Source organism: Gadus chalcogrammus, chromosome 13, assembly GCF_026213295.1.
Source record: "Gadus chalcogrammus isolate NIFS_2021 chromosome 13, NIFS_Gcha_1.0, whole genome shotgun sequence".
Classification (NCBI taxonomy): domain Eukaryota; kingdom Metazoa; phylum Chordata; class Actinopteri; order Gadiformes; family Gadidae; genus Gadus; species Gadus chalcogrammus.
In genome coordinates this window covers 11,088,353-11,107,222 of record NC_079424.1, presented here as the reverse complement: position 1 = coordinate 11,107,222, position 18,870 = coordinate 11,088,353, and the positions used below count along the sequence as shown (strand labels likewise).

The window sequence follows — 18,870 nt, the reverse complement described above, 5'->3', positions numbered from 1 at the left end:
CCACCAATGGAGCTGGAGTACACACAGCCTCAGGACCAGTCCAAAATAAATCTGGGAAATGTAGTTCAAAACGAACATACTTCGAGGCAGTAAAATCAACCAATAGAAAGAGAGAGAGAACGGAGAGAACGGGCAACAACCAATCGTCTTTTGTGTCCACAGTAAAGGGCGGGACTTGTTTCCCTTCGCAACGCTTGGTTCCCGCAATAGGTCCATGGGTTCCCGGGGAGTGGCGGCAGTTTCAACATGGCGGCAGCCCTAACGAGAACTGAAGAGTCAGGAATATTTTGGATTAATGACAGTATCCTTTGTGTATTTTTACCTACCTACTGCTTTTGACATTTTAAGACAGATTTTGAGAAGCAGTGAGGTTTGTTTGTTTTCTTAAGCGTTAATATAACACCACACTAGGGCTAACTGTTGCATTTATTGGAGTGGGATGTTGTTTGCCTTTTTCCTCTCACTATGTTGGCCAAGGAAACATAATGTTGTGATGCTGAAAGGGTTAACGACAATGTCGTTGTGTGGTTATCACCTGAACTTTTGATCGCAGCATCAGAAGAAGAGCAGTCCGTTGTATTGGTACCAGGTGAGTGTAAATGTCATACTTTTATGGAAAGTTCCTAATTCTACACTACTTTATATCATACTTTTGATTTTCTTTTCCCTCAAACTACCTAAGGAGTCAGCAGAGATACAAAGTTTGGCATCGCCAGATCGAGTGAGAAAGATACAAAAATCAGAGACAAGCGTGACTGTAAAAAAAGTACCAAAATTGAGAGGCGTCAGAGTCAGTTGCAAAGCGCTCCTTCACTGACTTTCAAAGCACAGGACCTGATCCAACCCCACACTGCATTCACCATGACCACTCCTGCCAACAAAGTCACCCCCTTGTCACAGGTAAACAAATTGGTATATTTGTTCAGATTTTTCTCATTTAGAATAGTTTTTTTCCTTATCATAAAAAAAGGGGTTATGCCAAATCCTATGACAAATGTGGTGGGTACAGAATGTATGTATTTGATTTGATACAAAGCTTGAATGTTTATAAAGCATCATTATTATTTTGCTGATTTTATTTTATAAAGTGTTTGGTTGATGCTTACAATGTCACTTATTCCAGACCAACACCACCAGAACCCAGAGCAGTTTGAAGGACCTCTGCCCAGAGGATAAGCGGCGTATCGCTAACCTCATTGAAGAACTAGCCAGGCAAGGCATTTTAATGACAATTTATGCCCAGTGTCGCCTGAACTAAAATAAGCTTAACAGATTGGTGTTATATACAACACTTCTCAAAATTAACATATTGTCCCCAGAGCAGAGAATGACAAGTTTACAATTTCTTGCATAAAAATGCATTATGCAATTCTGCCTTAACACTTCAGTATCTCATTTAAATTTCCAGAGTTAGTGAGGAGAAGGATGAGTCGGTACAGAGGCTGCGGGAAGAACAGCAGACATTTGAGCGCAAGATCCAACAGCTGGAGCAGCAAAATGTGCTCATCATTCAGGAGAGGGAAGGTATCCTTTCCATATGGACCAACTTAAGTGTGTGTTCTCTGCTTTTGCTATGGTATTGGTTGGATATTATTTTTAAAACATGCAAACCACAGTTTGCAGCACCTATTAATTTGGACCATTGCCACTTCAAAATGTTGACTATTTTGCAGACACTTGATGATAATTTTTTTTGAGAAACATAAACTGGGAAATTAGGCGTGCCTACAGGTAGACTGTGCCTAAAACCCACCACTTTCCCAACAATCTTGCCATCAATATATATATTTTAATACATTTTTCAAAAATGTAAATACCTTTCTTTTTGGAAAATGCATTGCCGGCTATTTTGCTAATGCGACTTGGTCTATTGGTATTGTTTTTAAATTAAATAAGAATTTAGCCAACTTAATGATTTTTTGATTATTATGATAGCATGAAACCTTTTTATTAATTTTTCCTATAGAATCTCTGAACCCATATCGTAGGAGGTCTAGCGTCATATTTGATGAGGTAACCTGCCAGCTCTATTATGCAGCAATTCATGGGCATCGAACCTTCTCTTCCTTATGGCAAGCCAATTATAAAGTCGTGGCACCAGTGATGTATGCCTCTTTTTATTATACGTTTTAAATTGAAGACATTACCGTAGTTTAATTAATTCAAAACACATGCTCATACATTAGGCATACCTTATTAATCCTGTCTTCTCCTTGGTTTTTTGAGAATCCCCTTACTCTACAAATGCATGTATACTTTTGAGGGCAGTGTTTGCTCTTAACTAAAACGTCCTGTGTTCTTCAGACAACAGGTGAGTTTCACAGTTCCAGGGTACGTGTACATTAGTCAGCTTTTTATCAACCCTAGGGACTTCTATATTATAATTGGTTTAGCACTAACAAATCAGTTGGAACAAACTAATTATGTTGGGAATACATTTGAGGGGAAGTGCCAGACTACATGATACACAAATGGTAAAAAAAAATTGTTGTTTGCCAACTTGTAGGTCACAAACTGGAACTGGAAACAAAGCAAATTTAACATACGAATCATTTGTAGATCGGTGAAAGTTAGGAAGTATTTCTTCATGATGATTTGATTTGATTAGAAAATTGGCTTAGAGTTCTAGGAAGGAGACTGGCGTGTTATCCCCCTGGCTGAAACCCATTCGTGATACTTCTTTCGAGCCGTCGTTATGTAGGAGTGCCTCATATAGCCTAGGGAAGACCAGCATGCTCCGTCCTCCCCCAAAAGTATATTTTATTTTTGGAGGATTCAAAAATAATTCACACAATATTTCAGCCAAGTGTAAGAAAGTTTAGTGAATGATAGTTTGCGTGCCTATTTTTGATGCATCCATGTTTTGGAGATCAGGTTTCCCTTGTCGTTTACTAAAAGTAGGCTTTATGCTATTTGCATTAAACCATCATTGCCACTGCCAGTGTAAAATACCTTTGCTTGGAAGCCATGTCCTTTAGTTTTACATTTGCAGTCTAAACTACAAAATTAAATGCATGAATCTTTCAAGGAACATAATCACTTGACACTTGGTTACTTGGTGCTGTTGTAGACGATTGCATCATTTAGGTTGTACCTTCTGGCACCTTACACAATACAGGCCAGTAGGGGCCACCGTAGTCATTGGAAAGGAAGGGGTAAGGTTGGGTATCCAGTGGGTTGCCATCTGCAACCTCACCGCTAGTGGCCACCTAACTTTTACATACTGGACCTTTTAAGTAAAGTAAATATATTATATCATGGTTCTTTGCCTCTCAGTGTGCCACCCTTAGGCTTTCCTACAGGGGGCAGTGCTGACTAAGAGCAGAGTTAAACTACCCGCCCGCTGTTCAGAAGATTGTGATCAAGTGCAGCATTGACAAGCATCATTTTACTTATTTAATGTAAACTTACAATGTAGTGTTTTTTTTCCTTCGTTTTGCCTTTGGCAGAGTGTTACCTATGGTTAATTTCTCTCTCTCTCTCTCTCTCTCTCTCTCTCTCTCTCTCTCTCTCTCTCTCTCTCTCTCTCTCTCTCTCTCTCTCTCTCTCTCTCTCTCTCTCTCTCTCTCTCTCTCTCTCTCTGTGTGTGTTACTGTTAACAAGATAATGGAGTTAATACAACTAGTCTAGAGATTTAAATCTTTACAATTTTATCACAAAACCAGTTACAACTAATTCTTTAAATATGTCAACATCTTGCCATACTTCCAATAATGACAATAATGCTGATTGTTGCACATTTGTTTGTTAGGATTTCCTAAACATCTGATTATCTGACTACCTGTTTTCACAATCTCACTCAGGTCAAACCGGAATGTGGCCAGCAATTTGAGTGGAAAACATTGCAAAATATGAAGAGTAATATGAAGAGTAATTGACCCACCTGGTTATTGCACGATTGGCAACGGCAGCAGGGAAAATGAGGGAAAGCACAACTCAATTAAAGGCACTTTGGCTCAGAGACTTGGCATTTACACCAAACTTCTAAACTCCATTAAAAAAGCATTTGAGGGGAAAAAGCGTTCGGATCAAAATACCTCAGGGGGACAACATAGTCTTTAAAGTGCACACAAGAGTCAGAAACGCGCTTCTCAGCTGGGCGATTCCGGCACTTGTGCGAAAGGTTAAGGAGACACCAAAGGCAAACATAGCGAAGGAGAATCTTGTCATGACTAATTCCATTAGGTATGGGCTTATCTTATCTAACAAAGATTCAGGGTTATCGAGCGCAGCCACTATGTTGGGCTGTATTTTAGCCTCTAGCCGCCTAGGATGAGAGGGAAATGTTCCCTTGATATTTTGTGAGTTTATTTGACATTTGAAACTGTCTGGCAATCAGGATGAAATGACTTTCAAGAGCAAAGGATGTCTTTTTTGTTGCGCTGCAAGGCACTTGGACCCTGGATAGAACCAAAGTCAGGGGTACATTGGCATCTAGGTATGCCTGTCTAATAATGTTTTATCCCTGGAAACATTAACCACTGCCAGCCATTGATGGAGTCATTCAGAGAAGAATTCCCACACTGTTGTTATTTTTTTATTTAACCCTAACCTCATTTGTATATCTTTTTCTTATTTCGTCTTTTAATTTAAGGACATTTCTTTGAACGGATAAAGGCAATTATTATAAATAAAAGTCATCGTAACCGGCAAGATGGTTTTACCAAACAATTAAGTGCCCTATATATATATATATATATATACCCACAAAAAAGTGCAATATACTGGTGTTCAGAACCAATAGGACGGAGCAAATACTCTTCCTGTACTTTATTTACTTTATACAGAAGAATACTTTCCGTTTCCCTGTTTTTTTTTTTCTGTTTTCTGGGCTCCCCAGTCTTATTTTCAATTTGTCAGGCGTTAAAGCTGCTGCCTAAACTTCAATCGCTTACCCATCATTGCTGTCTTGCCTATTGACACCCACCCACACACACTTACACACACACGCACACACACACACACACACACACACGTTCGTAGACATTCTCTCTCTTGCTCTCTGGCTCTATCTCTTCCCCTTCTCTGGCTCAGTGTGGTTGACTTGACACACTGTGCTAAAGCTTTAAAATATTCCCCCCTCCTGTGCAAATGTGTTCCACCTTGAGGTGGATTTCATTATTTCATTTGTGCGCTGGCCTGACAGGAGAGTGAATCATTCTGACAGGGCCCGTCTGAGGCCTCTCTGACTCCAGCCCTCGGCTCTGTGTATTTTCGCCGCAGCACGGGGAGGCAGTTAGTCGTTGCCGTTTTCTTTTCTTTTTATTTGCCACTCTGAAAAAAACCTGACTAGTTTGTTCGGGTTCTTGGCCCCCCGATTGGCTGGCCTCTCAAGGCTGAGGAAGAATCATGTTTAGTGCAACAGCAAGGTGGGGTTTTATTGGGTCTTGCTCCTCTTCGGTGCAGATTACCCTGTGCAGGAGACTTTGTCTGCCTGTCTCTGCCTTGGGGGCCTCTGTTGCCATGGCCCACAGCCTGGGGTTGCTGCAGTACAGCACCGAGACCGCCTAGAAGCTGTTCGCCTCTTTATTGGTGGCAGATTGGATACAGATTTATTAACAGATACATGTCTACATTGCAGTTCCAGCTACAAAACGATACTGCGTGCATGACGGCGTTTTTTTTTTGATGGAGTTCTTGTTGGTGTTTTTGCCAAGAGTGACCGTGCGGATGCAATGCATTGACTTGCTTTGCTTAACATTGCAGTCGGTGTAATAAATCTACTCTGGGGAGACGAGCAGCAGCAGCAGTCCTCCTATAAAAGCGTATTCAGTTGATTCCCCGCTGGACCGTGTGCTGCGTAAACCGAGCACGTGGTCCATGTTTACATGATGGGATGTCCTTGTGATGCCCTTCCTCCTCCTCCATGAAGGACCACTCTACGGCCTCAATCAAAAGGGTTTCACTTCATGTCTATGAAAGCTGCTCCACAGCATTTGTCTATCGTGGTTCTTTCAATTTGAAGCCACCCACGCTCAACCAAACACGTTTGACCCCTTGGTTTTGTTTCCACGGGCTGATTTAAAGGCTGCCGGTGTGGTGTTTCCTTATGGACTCTACCTTCCATGTAGCCATGAGTCCCAGCTGTGAGTTGCTGCTTAAATTGAGCTTTTCTTCTCTCTTTTTTTTTATCCAAGCTGTGTTGGGCAAAAAAAAGAGAGAACCCCCTCATCTCATGGCCCACCATCATAAAAGGGTTAGTCCTGAAGGATTCGCACTTTTACGCTCACCCAAGGCTGTGGCCGTGTGTGCACACAGCCTACTTTATTGAGTGGAGATGTGTGTAGGCTATTTCATCCCAGCAGGAAAGTGTGTGTGTGTGTGTGTGTGTGTGTGTGTGTGTGTGTGTGTGTGTGTGTGTGTGTGTGTGTGTGTGTGTGTGTGTGTGTGTGTGTGTGTGTGTGTGTGTGTGTGTGTGTGTGTGTGCGTGCGTGCGTGCGTGCGTGCGTGCGTTAACCGCCTGCCTGCCCCCAGGTGTGAGGTTATTGTTGTTGGACTGCATGTGTTTCTTGTGTACTTCTTATATATATCTTTTGACTTCCGTGTTTATGATCTTTTTGTATGCGTGGCTGTGTGGCGGGCGTCATTAGTGGGCTCCCGTGTCGCAGCGGTAGTTGGGTTCCAGATTAGTTTGGTGTACTCTGCCAGCTCTCTGTCTGGCAGGCTGCCTCACACGACACCGGCCAGCCCAGCTCCACGCAGCTTGGCCCGACCCAGATGGCGACAGCTCGGTGCCATGACAACAACTTTGATTTTGTTGGCCACTTTTTTTGCACTTTTTCTGCTTCTCAAGTTTGCCTCGACTCTCTCTTTCTCTCTAGTCTACTTTTCCTGTGATATGTGTTTTTTTTTGTTTTGTACAAAAGAGAATTCTAAAGGCTGCTTCACATTCAGCTGAGAGTGTAAGAGGCGTTGTTCATCAAATAGTATATTTGTTGAACAGCTCACTTGTTTGAGTGTTTCTAAACCACAGGATGTAGGATATTTTTTTAAAGTACTGTGTCTTATGATCTATTGTAACACCTCATTGTTGAATGCATGATTCTGATTGTTCAATAACATACCAAGGATGTGCATTCTTTTTCAATAACGGGCCACCTCAGGCTTTTAAAAGGTCTAAATCAATGCGTGACAAATCAAACTTTAAAAACAAGGATCCAATAGAACTGCGACCGGATGTTTCCTTGACAATGCAAAAACAATGCGCTCAAAAAAAGTATTTCAGCTGAATTTAAGTCAATAAAAAATAATAATGTTATACTTCAAAGTAACTCACCTCTTCTTGTTGGTGGTATTACACCCCATCATTGATTTATTCCTTACGTATTTCCCAACAGCAATAAATCTACGTTTTATATTGGAACTCTGATGCTTGTATTGTGATGCATAGCGTCTTTTGGCTGCTTGAACTAGTGCTGTTATCAAGTAGGGCAATAATCAGAGCCATGCTTTGGTTAATGTTCAGATGCTGTGGACCAGCAGACTTGGGTTTAACAGTCTTGGCCAGGTTGATGTTTTTCAAGTCCTGTTTAAAAAATTGTTCCAGTTGGCCCCTTAACCTCTGATGCCTGTAGGCCTACAGCAGCAGTACAAGGAATGCCAGGAGCTGCTAGGTCTCTACCAGCAGTATCTGGCCCAGCAGCAAGAGAAGCTCAACCAGTCCATAGCACAGCTTCACAACAAGGTACGTGCTTCAATTACGTTGCTGTTAATGCATGCATATATGTACAAAATATACTTTATGTATGTATCTATACAGACCTGCTGTCTCCGGCTGCTCATGTTCGTGTAGAGAATGGGAGAGAGAGTGAGGGAGGATATTATTGTGTGTGTGTGTGTGTGTGTACGCACACCCTACGAGCCATTTTCAAACAACAGCCCTGTTTACCGTCCATCACAATACGCTCTCCCACTGACGCACTCAGATACGTTGGAAAACACTTGCCGTCAATGGTGGGAACACCTTCCTTTCTTTCTTGCATTTTCTCCCCAGCAGAGAGTGCTTTTTACACCAGCACAACAAGGGGGCTCCTTAGAGGGCTACAATCACTGCTCTGAATCGAGACCCCTTCTCCCACCACCAACCCAGCCTTAGTCTCCGCCCACCTAATTTATAGGCGCCGCCCGTGAAGCTTGTATTACGTAATCATGGCCCCTGCTCTTTGTTCACATGGCGATTTGTGGCTCGCCACGCACCTCTGAACTGTTTACGTTCTGTGAGCAGATTCCGCGAACTGCGTCAACGCAACTTTATGGCGAATCGACGACTATAAATGCCATGGCTGTGTGCAAACTGTCCGCGGCGCACTTCACGTTTGGCACATCACGCCGACTATAAATTCCTCCTTCGCAGGGCTGCTAGAGGACTGGGTCAGTCACGTGGTCCCACAGGGTCTGTGAGTGATGGGTAGTTTCCTTCTCCCTGAACCTTAGACCATTCATTAAAGTCTCTTCCTCTAGTTTGATTTCTGAGATGAACACGTTATGCCTGTCGCTGTCTCAAAATACCCCTGACTTGACACCGTGCTCCAATGAAGGTCGGCGATGAGAAATCCAAAATCAAATCTTTAAACCTTTGAGCACAGTCCACATGTTTTATTGACCAAAAAGGATCTGCATTTTTGCTTCAGCACTGGTAGGGGACGTGTGTAATAGGAAGGAAACTTCAGGGGATGTGTGTAATAGCAACGAAAAGGCAGGGAACGTGTGTAAAAAGAAGGATTAGGCAGGGAACGTGTGTAAAAAGAAGGATAAGGCAGGGAATGTGTGTTATAGGGAGGGAATGCTAGGTAACGTGTGTAAAAGGGAGAGAAAGACCTGGGCAGATGTAACGGGGAGGGAACGTGTTAAATAGGGAGGAACAGCAGGGAGAGGGGAACAGGAGGAGAACTGCAGGGAACGTGGGTGACGGGGAGTATGTACTGGAAATGCACTTGTTTCCCTGTACTGCATTCCCTCCCAGGAGTTTGGAGGGAATGGCAGGGAACCTGTGTAATAGGGAGGGCACGGCAGGGAACACGTGTAATGGGCAGGGAACGTGCTGTATTGGCACTGCCACATCATGTTCCTGGCTGATCCATGGTGTGATGAAAAAAGGCGGGCTCTGACGGCCTCCAAGTCCCTTTTGTCAATCGTTTATTTATTTCCCCATCCAGGTGTCCGTCAGTGAAGCAACTCCCGGCAGACCCTCTGGCAGCAGGACGAACGGGTCAACTCTGGACGCCTCGCACCCAGGCCCTGATCCCGGCCCCAAGGGACCACCCCGCACCCGTAGGAGGGACAGTGGAGGCACACGGGAAGCCCTGGCCCGCGGTCGCCAGACCCTCTCGGACACGACCCCTCCGGACTCCTCCTCCTCTTGCGAGAGCGGGCCACCGCACGTGCGCACGGAGCCACGCAGAGCCCGGCGCGTCTGCGGGCATTGTCCGGCCAGCGGAACCAAGCCGAGGACGGAACGGGAAGAAGACCAACGCCTAGAGCACGGCGGACCGCAGGCCTGCAACGGGTATGTCCGTTACACTTTATCATCCATACCTCAGAAGTCTCCTCCCCCATGCCTCTGTTCCCATAATCCCAATCTGTATCATGAATCCGCGAGGCGCCCGTTTAGCTGGAGAGCTGACGACACCGTACACATTTTTTCCCCTCGCAGGCCAAGCGAGGCGGAGGCCGCGGCACCCCACGGGGGCCGGGCAGCCCGGACGGACCCTCCCCGGGACCACGAGCACTGGGAGGAGAAGAGACACCAGCTGCTGCTGCAGAAGCTGCAGCTGGAGGCGGAGAAGGAGAGGCTGCAGACGCGGCTGGCCGAGCAGGAGGAGCGGCTGGCCAGACAGGGCCAGCAGCTACGGCAGTCACGACTCGACTACAGCAGGTACGGCGCCGCCGCGGCTGGCATATGGTGACCTCGCCGGCTGCCATCTGTTACCCTAGACCCGACGAGAGATTGGTCGCTAGTGAACCTTGGTTCTCCCCCCCCCCCCTCTCTTTTTGGGTTGCCAAAGTCTAGATTCTCTCTCTCTGTCTCTCTCTCTGCTTCAGGTTCCAACAGGCCACTCAAGCGCAGCCCTCCTGCTCCATCACTGGAGGTGGGGCGTCACAGAGCGAGCAGCCCTCGAACCGGCATTTGTATTTCGGGTGAGGTTGACTCGCGCGCACACACACACACACACACACACACACACACACACACACACACACACACACACACACACACACACACACACACACACACACACACACACACACACACACACACACACACACACACACACACACACACACACACACACACACACACACACACAACCCCTACATCTGGGCCACTTGCTTTGGGTTTAACTGGATGTGATGTTCCTGTGGTTTTTACAGTGGGTGTGAAGATGCAGATGCTGCAAAGCACCTCTTGAGTAAAGATCTGCCGCCGACTTCAGCCAACGCTCTTCAGAAGGAGCTCTCTATGCACGGTGAGTTCAGAGAGCCTATTTTTCTCGGCTAGTTGGGAAACCACATGCCTCAAAACTCCTAACCACAGGCGGTTTTGTTTAGACAAGTTTGTGTTCATTTTAGCGCTGATGTATGCAAGAAAAGTTCTGGAGAGTCACTCTTGAAAGACACGCACGCACACACACACACGCGCATGCACACACAGACAGATGCATGCGCACACGCATGCACGCACGCACGCACGCACACACGCGCGCCTCATTCATCTCCTTCCTCTTCCGATTTAAATCATTCCTCTTAATTCCAGTATACGTCTACCATCATGATCGAGACAGTTTGTGCCCTACAGTCATCATCTGCTGTCCTTCATCTCTACACACACCCTGTGTCCCGTTTGCCTAAGTAGTTTTCTGCTCTCTATTTGTTAAGTTGCAACAACAAAACATTGAGCCGTGCTACCTGTTTTGTCTGCCAAGCAGCCATTTTGATCTTTGACCTCTCTCCCGACAGAAGCCTTGCGGTGCTCCAGACAGGACATGGCTACGTCACCGGTCACCACGTTTGCCCCAATCCCTGAGGCCATACCAGCATGTGCCTTACCCCTGAAGTCCCCTGAGGCTAGGTAAGGATCTCTTCATAGGATATGACTTAAAACAGGATCTTAAATGGGTTTTGGCTTTCGCCCTCTCCACTGCCTACAATCAGATTGGCAGGGGTGTAGTCAGAATGTTTGTTTGTTACCTGGTAACTCAAAACAGCCAGTGAAATTAACACATGCAATAGCGTGCTTTTAAAACCTATACAGGGGAATGCATTCTACTTTTTGTGTTTTGAGTTGAAATTCCCAGCATGATCAATCCGTAACCCACTACTTCATTCACGACGCAACACTTTACATCTAAAATAAGTTGTATTAGGGCACGCTGTTCCTTTGAAGGATTTGTCTTGAGGGATTGATCCCTCGGACCTCCGTTTCAGCCGCACACTTGATGTGACAACTTCATCACGTTGATTTAGACTTTGAGACGACGCGCTAACCGGTGAATCAAGTGCGACGTGCCTGTAATAGATGTCAAACCGTTTCCTGCAATGCACAATATATATTCCTGGTTTCATCGTGTACAAAAAAAGTGTCCCGAATTGACCAAGAAAAGTTGGCCGCAGGAAAACCTACAGACTCACCTGGGGGAAAAAAAGAGAAAAGTTGAGGTGTGAATTACGCACAGGAAGGTAAATGAGGCCGTTTTACTGGTCAAGCTAAGTTCTACAGCAGGCTGGAGCTAAATGAAGCTCCTTTCCCGGGCCAGCTAATACTGTGGCCATGGCTGTCAGGAGCCACGCTGCGTTCCATTAGTCGGCCTAGCGGGGACCGAGCTGCAGGTGTAATTGAACAGACTTCTGGATGCAGACACACACACAGACATCCAGACACACACACAGTCACACACAGACACACACAGAAACCCACTCTTCTCCCTCTGCCACAGTAATGAGACAGAAAACGGGGGAGGGGAAGAGCAGGGTGGGTGGGATGGTTGGGGGGGGGGGGGGGGGGTGTGTGTGTGTGTGTGTGTGTGTGTGTGTGTGTGATGGCGGGAGCGTTGGATAAAGTGGAGAGACGGAACGGAGGGAAGAGGAGTCGGAGGAGCTGGTGATGGATAGAGCTGCGAGGTGCAGGGGAAGATGGAGGCAGCAGGCAGAGAGGGACTGGGGAGGACGGGGATGAATCATTGAGTGTGGAAGCGTCACGGGCGCTCTCCAAGAAAGGAACTCATCGCCGCTCCTCTTCTCCCGCTTGTTTGAGAAAAGTAATTAATGTGACAGTGTGTGGTCTTCCCTGTGTGGTGCTGCATGCGTGTGTGCGGCGGGGGTGTGCGATGCATGCGCGTGTGGGTGAGGGAGGGAGTGTAGTGCATGCTTGTTTGGGTGTGGGTGTGGGCGTGGTGCATGCGTGTGTGGGTCTTTGTGTGACTGTGTGAACATGTGAGAAATGTTACAACAAGAACAACAACAATGACAAAACCTAGCTGCAGAAGGCATTTGTAAAATAATAGCATTGCAATGCATGTTATTGTTTGTACCGTGATTTATTTTTACCTGAGGCGGCGTGTTAATGTGTGTGGTTCCCTGTGTCGTGACGCTGACAATTCCTCTCTGTTACGACCTGATGTTGACAAACGAGCCCCCCTTACCCCTCTGCCCCCCATTCCCCCCACTCCCAACCCCTTCGCCCCCCCGTACTCCTCACCCCACTCGGCCGTGGTACCATAGCTCTCTTCATGGCAGCACACCCAGTTCATTCCTTCACTTCCCATGAGTAACTCTTAAGCAAAACGGTGTGACGTCCAAGTTGAACTGTAATCTCCAAGCAGATGGCTATTAATTCCAGCAAGGGATACCGGGGGTATCGGACCATATTACGACCCCATTTGCACCCCCAAACCTGATTAAAACCATCGCGGTGGACTCCACACTGTGACTGTTTACTACCGGTTGTGAGTCAATCGCTCAAATGCCTCCCACTCATCCATGTGTGGGCTTTAAACATGCCCATGATGGAATAGTGATGCAGTCATTAGCATCCGATGTATGTTTTTGTGGTCCATGCGTTCACAGGTGGTGAATAAAATACTGGAAGCTAAAAAAAAAAGAAGCTCTATTTTGATTTACTGCGGATGATTAACAGCAGTAAATTAAGTGTGGATTGAAGTGGCCATAATCCATTTTCTTCTGATCCTGTTCTTGCTTGATAAATTATGATTCTACATTTTCTGTTGAGCACTTCTGTACTCCAAAATGACAAACACCTGCAAAAGTCACACTGGTTGGCCTTAATGGGCACCAATGCCTCATTTAAAGCTCGGGTAGGCAATTTATTTATCAATTTATTTTTCATATATTTGTTAAAATTCTCAATACAACCGATGGCTATAAAAGAAACTGAATTCCAGTAATTATGTCTGTCGCATGCCTTAATTAAGCCTATCCGATAATTAAATTCAGCATAAATTAATTGATGGGATGGCCTACCTCTCCATCCTGTGGGCAGAATGCCCTCGCACTCATTGCACATGACTCAAGTCTTCCACAAGGCAAGGCATACCTATTGCTAAAGCTAGCATGCTAGTCGAGTGTTTTGGGGGAGTGGCATCAAAGGGAGGCCTGAAGAAAGGGATGAGATTCTGTGGGCTGGAACTTTCCAAATCCAGCTCACTCTGGCTGGTTTCTCAAAATTGCCTACCCTGTCTTTAATGTCGATTATATGGTTGTTGTAGTTTGACACACTTTTATTTATTTACACTGGGAACATTCATTGCATTATTCATGCAGTAATGTACCTATTCTACCTGTGATCTTCAAGTTGGAAAACGGTAGTGTTCTGAATGTTTGGGAGGGCACTAGTACTGTTTTGATTGGGGATGTCTTGCAGAGAACCGTTTTATTTCTTTATTATTGCTGTTGAACCTGGGTCTCTATGTTGTCATATTGACGCATGAACTTGGAAAGTAGCGGCGTCCTTGGCGATGCATATTTGTATATGCGACAAATACTGTAACCCTATAGTGCTTTTATAGATTACACAATGCAAAGAAATCCCTTTTTCTCCAACACTGGGGCACGAATCAATACATGTTCTCCATGGAGAACTGTTTATTTGTTTATTTTCCTTATCAAACAGTCGGCGTAGCGTTATCTTGCCTGTCCTCATTTCATATAGCAGCACCCCCGAACGACCATCGAAATTGAACCAATTCAACGGAGAGGTGCAAATGGGACGGCACAACTCTGGGGTCAACGTGAAGCCCCCCCCCCTCCCTCCATGAATCCCGCGCCGGTCGCTAATGAGAGAGTTCCATCCTGGCCTGCCGCTGGGCGCCTGCTATCGATTGGCTGTAAAATTGACATGCGGGGAAGACGCGGCAACCATTGTTATGTTATTTATTTTTTATGTCACTCTTTGGCCTGCAAATGAACAGGAGCGCTGGGGTGGGACGGCCATGCTTAATGGAACGGGGGGGGGGGGGGGGGGGGGAGGCCGGGAAGAAGAGGGGGGGTGGGGGGCGGCACCTCAGGGAAACTATATGCGGCGTACCCTTTGGGGGTGGAACCCGCACCCACGTTTAAAGCAGCCCCGCGTTGAGTGAACGGAAGCGGGTTGAATATAATATGTTCTATGTACATCAGAGGAGCGCCACTCCACGTTCCCGCAGAGGCCGTAAGGGGTGAGGGTTTGAACGCCGCCACTGCGGTAATTGATGTCTGCTCGGAACTACATAATGGGACCTTTTCTGTTCTTCATAGCCCCCTTCATAGACGCTAAGCGGCCAATTAGTCATGGAGAAGAGTCCTTTAAAGTTATTAATGGTGCGTGCACTGAAGCACCGCTGTCAGTCAAGTTATCTACCCCCTCACCCCCTCCTCAAAGTTCTATGGCGACTACAGGATGCTTCTTGGATGGCTAGTCGGAATGCTGGCGCTATAAGCAGAAGCTAAACCAGAGTCTGTGTGGCTTCAACATGTTGATTAAGACACGTGTCAATCAGTGAAAAATTAAACAAAGCTTTAGTGAAAATCCTTTCATCATGTGTTTGTGTGCACCTGCTGGTGTTTTGTCATGGACTGAAAGCTGATTTGTGGCTCGAATAATTTGCCTTTGCACCTTACTCAGTGTATAATCAGGCGAAACACATGAGTGAAGATATTTGCTTTTGTGCTTAAAACACTGTTTGAAAATGTATGAACATTATTTGTGTTTTCCGCGTGCAATCTCTGCTCTTTAAACCTTCGCTGTGCTCCCTCTCCCCCCTCACCCCACCGCCGTCTTCACAGTTCCTCCGCCCAAACTACTGCCCCCAACGCCCCCACCCCCAACCAAAACACTCGCCTTGTTATAGATTGTGACCGCCGGTAAGTGATGCATTATTCATTACCACAATGTCGTCAGTTGATGGATGGCTGTTTGAGAGCCCTGTCCGTTAAATAAATCAACAAATAAAAATGCAAATTCTCACATTTCCAGCGCGGGAGCCTAGCCAAAGTCCCTCCTCCCCCCCCCCCAACACACACACACACACACACACACACACACACACACACACACACACACACACACACACACACACACACACACACACACACACACACACACACACACACACACACACACACACACACACACACACACACACACACACTGCATTTTTTTTTCTCTTCACGGATCTGCACTCCCCTCCAATCTCTCCGTCACTCACATGCATGGCCATAGATGCACGTGCTCGCACACTTGGATGCAAACTATTATTGACAGGCAGAAGGGTAGCAAATGAGGGCGGCAGATTCTTACTTCAGCGTCTTGTGTCTTCCCTGGCTTTTCCAACTCTCATTACACACACACACACACACACACACACACACACACACACACACACACACACACACACACACACACACACACACACACACACACACACACACACACACACACACACACACACACACACACACACACACACACACCCCTTTGTGGTGATTGGGTGTGTGCGTAGAGTGAAATATGCACGGCCTCTTGCTCCTTTCATGTTCCTGTCCTTTCATGAAATCGTGTGCTGCTGAAATGTTAACACATCAGATGACAACAAGATTATCTGTCCCTCTGAAGTCATGTCTGGTGAAAGTCGCCATACCCCGCCTGAAAGCCCTGGCACCTGTGTGTGTGTGTGTGTGTGTGTGTGTGTGTGTGTGTGTGTGTGTGTGTGTGTGTGTGTGTGTGTGTGTGTGTGTGTGTGTGTGTGTGTGTGTGTGTGTGTGTGTGTGTGTGTGTGTGCACCAACTAGAGAGAGTGGGTGTGTGTGTGCGTGTGAATACCAACTAGAATGTGTGTGTGCGTGTGCACATGCGTGCATGCCCGCGCCTGTGTGTGGATGCAAATCAATGCAGCTTAAAACGAGCAGAGAATTATGTGAGCAACATCAGTGGACCGTGCTTTTAAAGAATTCATGTTTTGTATGTGGAGTGCTCGGCGTTGAGCTGTGTACACACTGAATAATTTATCAAGGCAGCCAGACTGAAGGATTGAATCTCTATTAGCTTAATCTTCCTCGTTTTGGTTTATTTATTTCTCCCCACATTCTTCTTATTTCCATTCCAGGAGAGAGGAAGGGAGAGAGAGAGAGAGAGAGGAAGGGAGAGAGAGAGGGGGAGGGAGAGGGGGGGGGCTTGGACCTCTCTCCATCTCCCTCCACTGCCTTTCCCCGGCTCACACCTGTAAGACTCTAGGCTTTGCTGCCTGCCAGCCAGAGTCTGTTTCCACTTGTTAACGCCGCTTGTTGAAGTTCAGAGACCCTTTGGCATTAAACAGCTTTTTGTTCTTTATGTGTAGAGGGATTTGCGTTTGTTCCTCCTATGGTTTGTGTTTTGAAGCAATGCGATTAAGCGTGAACAGGTGGCCAGAGCGGTCTTTGTAGTGGGCCATTTTTTGTGACGGCGGGGCCTTGTGTGTAAGGTTAAAATGTATGTGTTCTGCTTACATATTCACTCTTACTTTTAGAGTATATCCCTGGCTGTGCTTTTGTGAAGAACTGGTTTTAAGGCAATTCGGGTTTGTTTATTTTGAAAGATGCTTTAAATTGCATCTCAACGACTGGGTTGGGATTCTAGCAGGGCCAAAAGCCATCCGAATATAATGCTCCCGAGCAGCTCCGTTGGTAGAGCAAGGTGTTAACACTGCCAGGGGTCTGTGCTGAGTATGTATTCCCTCACAGTGTACCCATTCTAAGGCACTCTTCGGGTAAAGGAGATACATAGCATCCATTATTGTCTTTAAAACGTCAAATAGTTCCAATTCTAACCCTTGTCTTCATCTTACTGGTTAGTGTCTGTACATGTTATATGATTTTCCAATACACCAAACATCACTTCTCGACATGGACGGCTGTAGTGAGTTCAGATTCGACGTCCGACGATCGACTCGCATGAATCTGAAAGGTCAACGTTGATCAAACGCGCCTCATTCTCCTCACTTCCCCCCAGGTCGGACTCCTCTCTCCTGGAGCTGCTGGAGGTCTTCAGCCCCATCCCTGTGCCTCCCCAGCGCCCGCCGTCCTTCCAGAGACACAACGCCACCGTGCCCCACGGGGCCCTTAGGCCAGGCACCGCCATGGCCGCCTCCCGATCAGCATGCCTTGCCCCTCTGAGCTCCTCCGCCTCCTCTGGACGCTTCACCCAGAGCCCCCAGCAGGACCTTGAGGAGAGCCAGATACTGGAGGACATCTTCTTCATTTGCTGAAGTGTGTGTGTGTGTGTGTGTGTGTGTGTGTGTGTGTGTGTGTGTGTGTGTGTGTGTGTGTGTGTGTGTGTGTGTGTGTGTGTGTGTGTGTGTGTGTGTGTGTGTGTGTGTGTCACTTAGAGGGGTAAAATGCTAATCTGCGTATTTTCACCTCTTATGTCTTAACAATATTTGGAAAGTGTTCTGCTAATACTGTATATTTTAATATAAATAAACCTAAATTCACTCTAGAAGTGGTTGTACCCTCATTTGCATGCAAGTGTTCTGTTTGTGGCCGAGTCACTGGCTTATGCTTCAGGCTGTAGAAGGTGTGTCCTTGGCTTGTTTGTCGAAGAGGTAAATTGTTGTCGGAATCTAAGCACCCAACAGTGTGTAATTTAGCAGTAATTGGTGGTGTCAGAACAACGGGCTGTATTGAGCCAACAGGGGTATAACGGTGACAGTTAAGGTCAGTAAACATCACTCAGGACACAACAGAGGTATATCTTTTGTTGTTTTTACTCTAGACTGTGCTTTATTATTGGGCTAAGCTGAGACGCGTCATTCATTTAAAATTACAAAAAGAGTCCAGGGTACCAGAGAGTGGTGCGGTCTGGAGAGAGAGAGAGAGAGGGGGTGAAAGCCTAAAGCAAACTGCCCAATTAGAAGCTTAGCTCAACAGGAGCGGGGGGCAAAGCTCTATTATGCAACATTCAGTCCCCCGCCCCCCTACCCACTCTCCACGTGTGCTGAAATCGGGAAGAGAGTTCCAGAATACGTTTGTTGTTGAAACCATCGTTGTTGCAAAAATGTAATTCGAGGAGTAATACTAGTGATGTCTCCGAAACAAAATCATCGATAACAGCGTTGAGAGATGTCCATAAACAGATTGTTGATGAAATAGTGCAGATTTCATTGAATTAATGCTGTTGATTTGAAGACAACAGTTGAAGATCAGAGCTCTGTCAAACAGGAGGGAAGCAGCACAAGTAAAAAAGACAGAAGAAAGGAAACTCCACTAACCGAAGTGGTTCATGCAAGCAGTCAAACATTGATTTAGCATTTAATCTGGTATTTAATACCATGAGTACCGATGTGAACTTAGAATACTATGTTATTAATACATACCTGATTGATTAATCAGCATGTTATGGAATGTT

At 46.1% G+C, this 18,870-nt stretch overlaps 1 protein-coding gene across 4 annotated transcripts; it reads left to right on the top strand.

Moving 5' to 3' along the window:
* Positions 1-223: 223 nt before the first annotated feature.
* Positions 224-17,960, top strand: kiaa1328 (KIAA1328 ortholog). 4 transcript variants are annotated; one of them, XM_056606807.1, is made up of 12 exons: positions 224-301; positions 554-589; positions 683-900; positions 1,124-1,212; positions 1,409-1,524; positions 7,575-7,684; positions 9,156-9,505; positions 9,653-9,874; positions 10,042-10,137; positions 10,372-10,466; positions 10,957-11,068; positions 17,476-17,960. In XM_056606807.1, the coding sequence occupies exons 1-12, from the start codon at positions 247-249 to the stop codon at positions 17,729-17,731; spliced, it is 1,755 nt and encodes a 584-aa protein (XP_056462782.1). In that variant the 5' UTR covers positions 224-246; the 3' UTR covers positions 17,732-17,960. The 4 variants fall into 4 exon arrangements, with proteins under 4 accessions (XP_056462782.1, XP_056462783.1, XP_056462785.1 ...); XM_056606808.1 differs by having other exon boundaries at positions 686-900; positions 17,476-17,951; XM_056606810.1 differs by lacking the exon at positions 17,476-17,960 and adding an exon at positions 10,754-10,848 and having other exon boundaries at positions 10,957-11,048.
* The last annotated feature ends 910 nt before the right edge of the window (positions 17,961-18,870 follow it).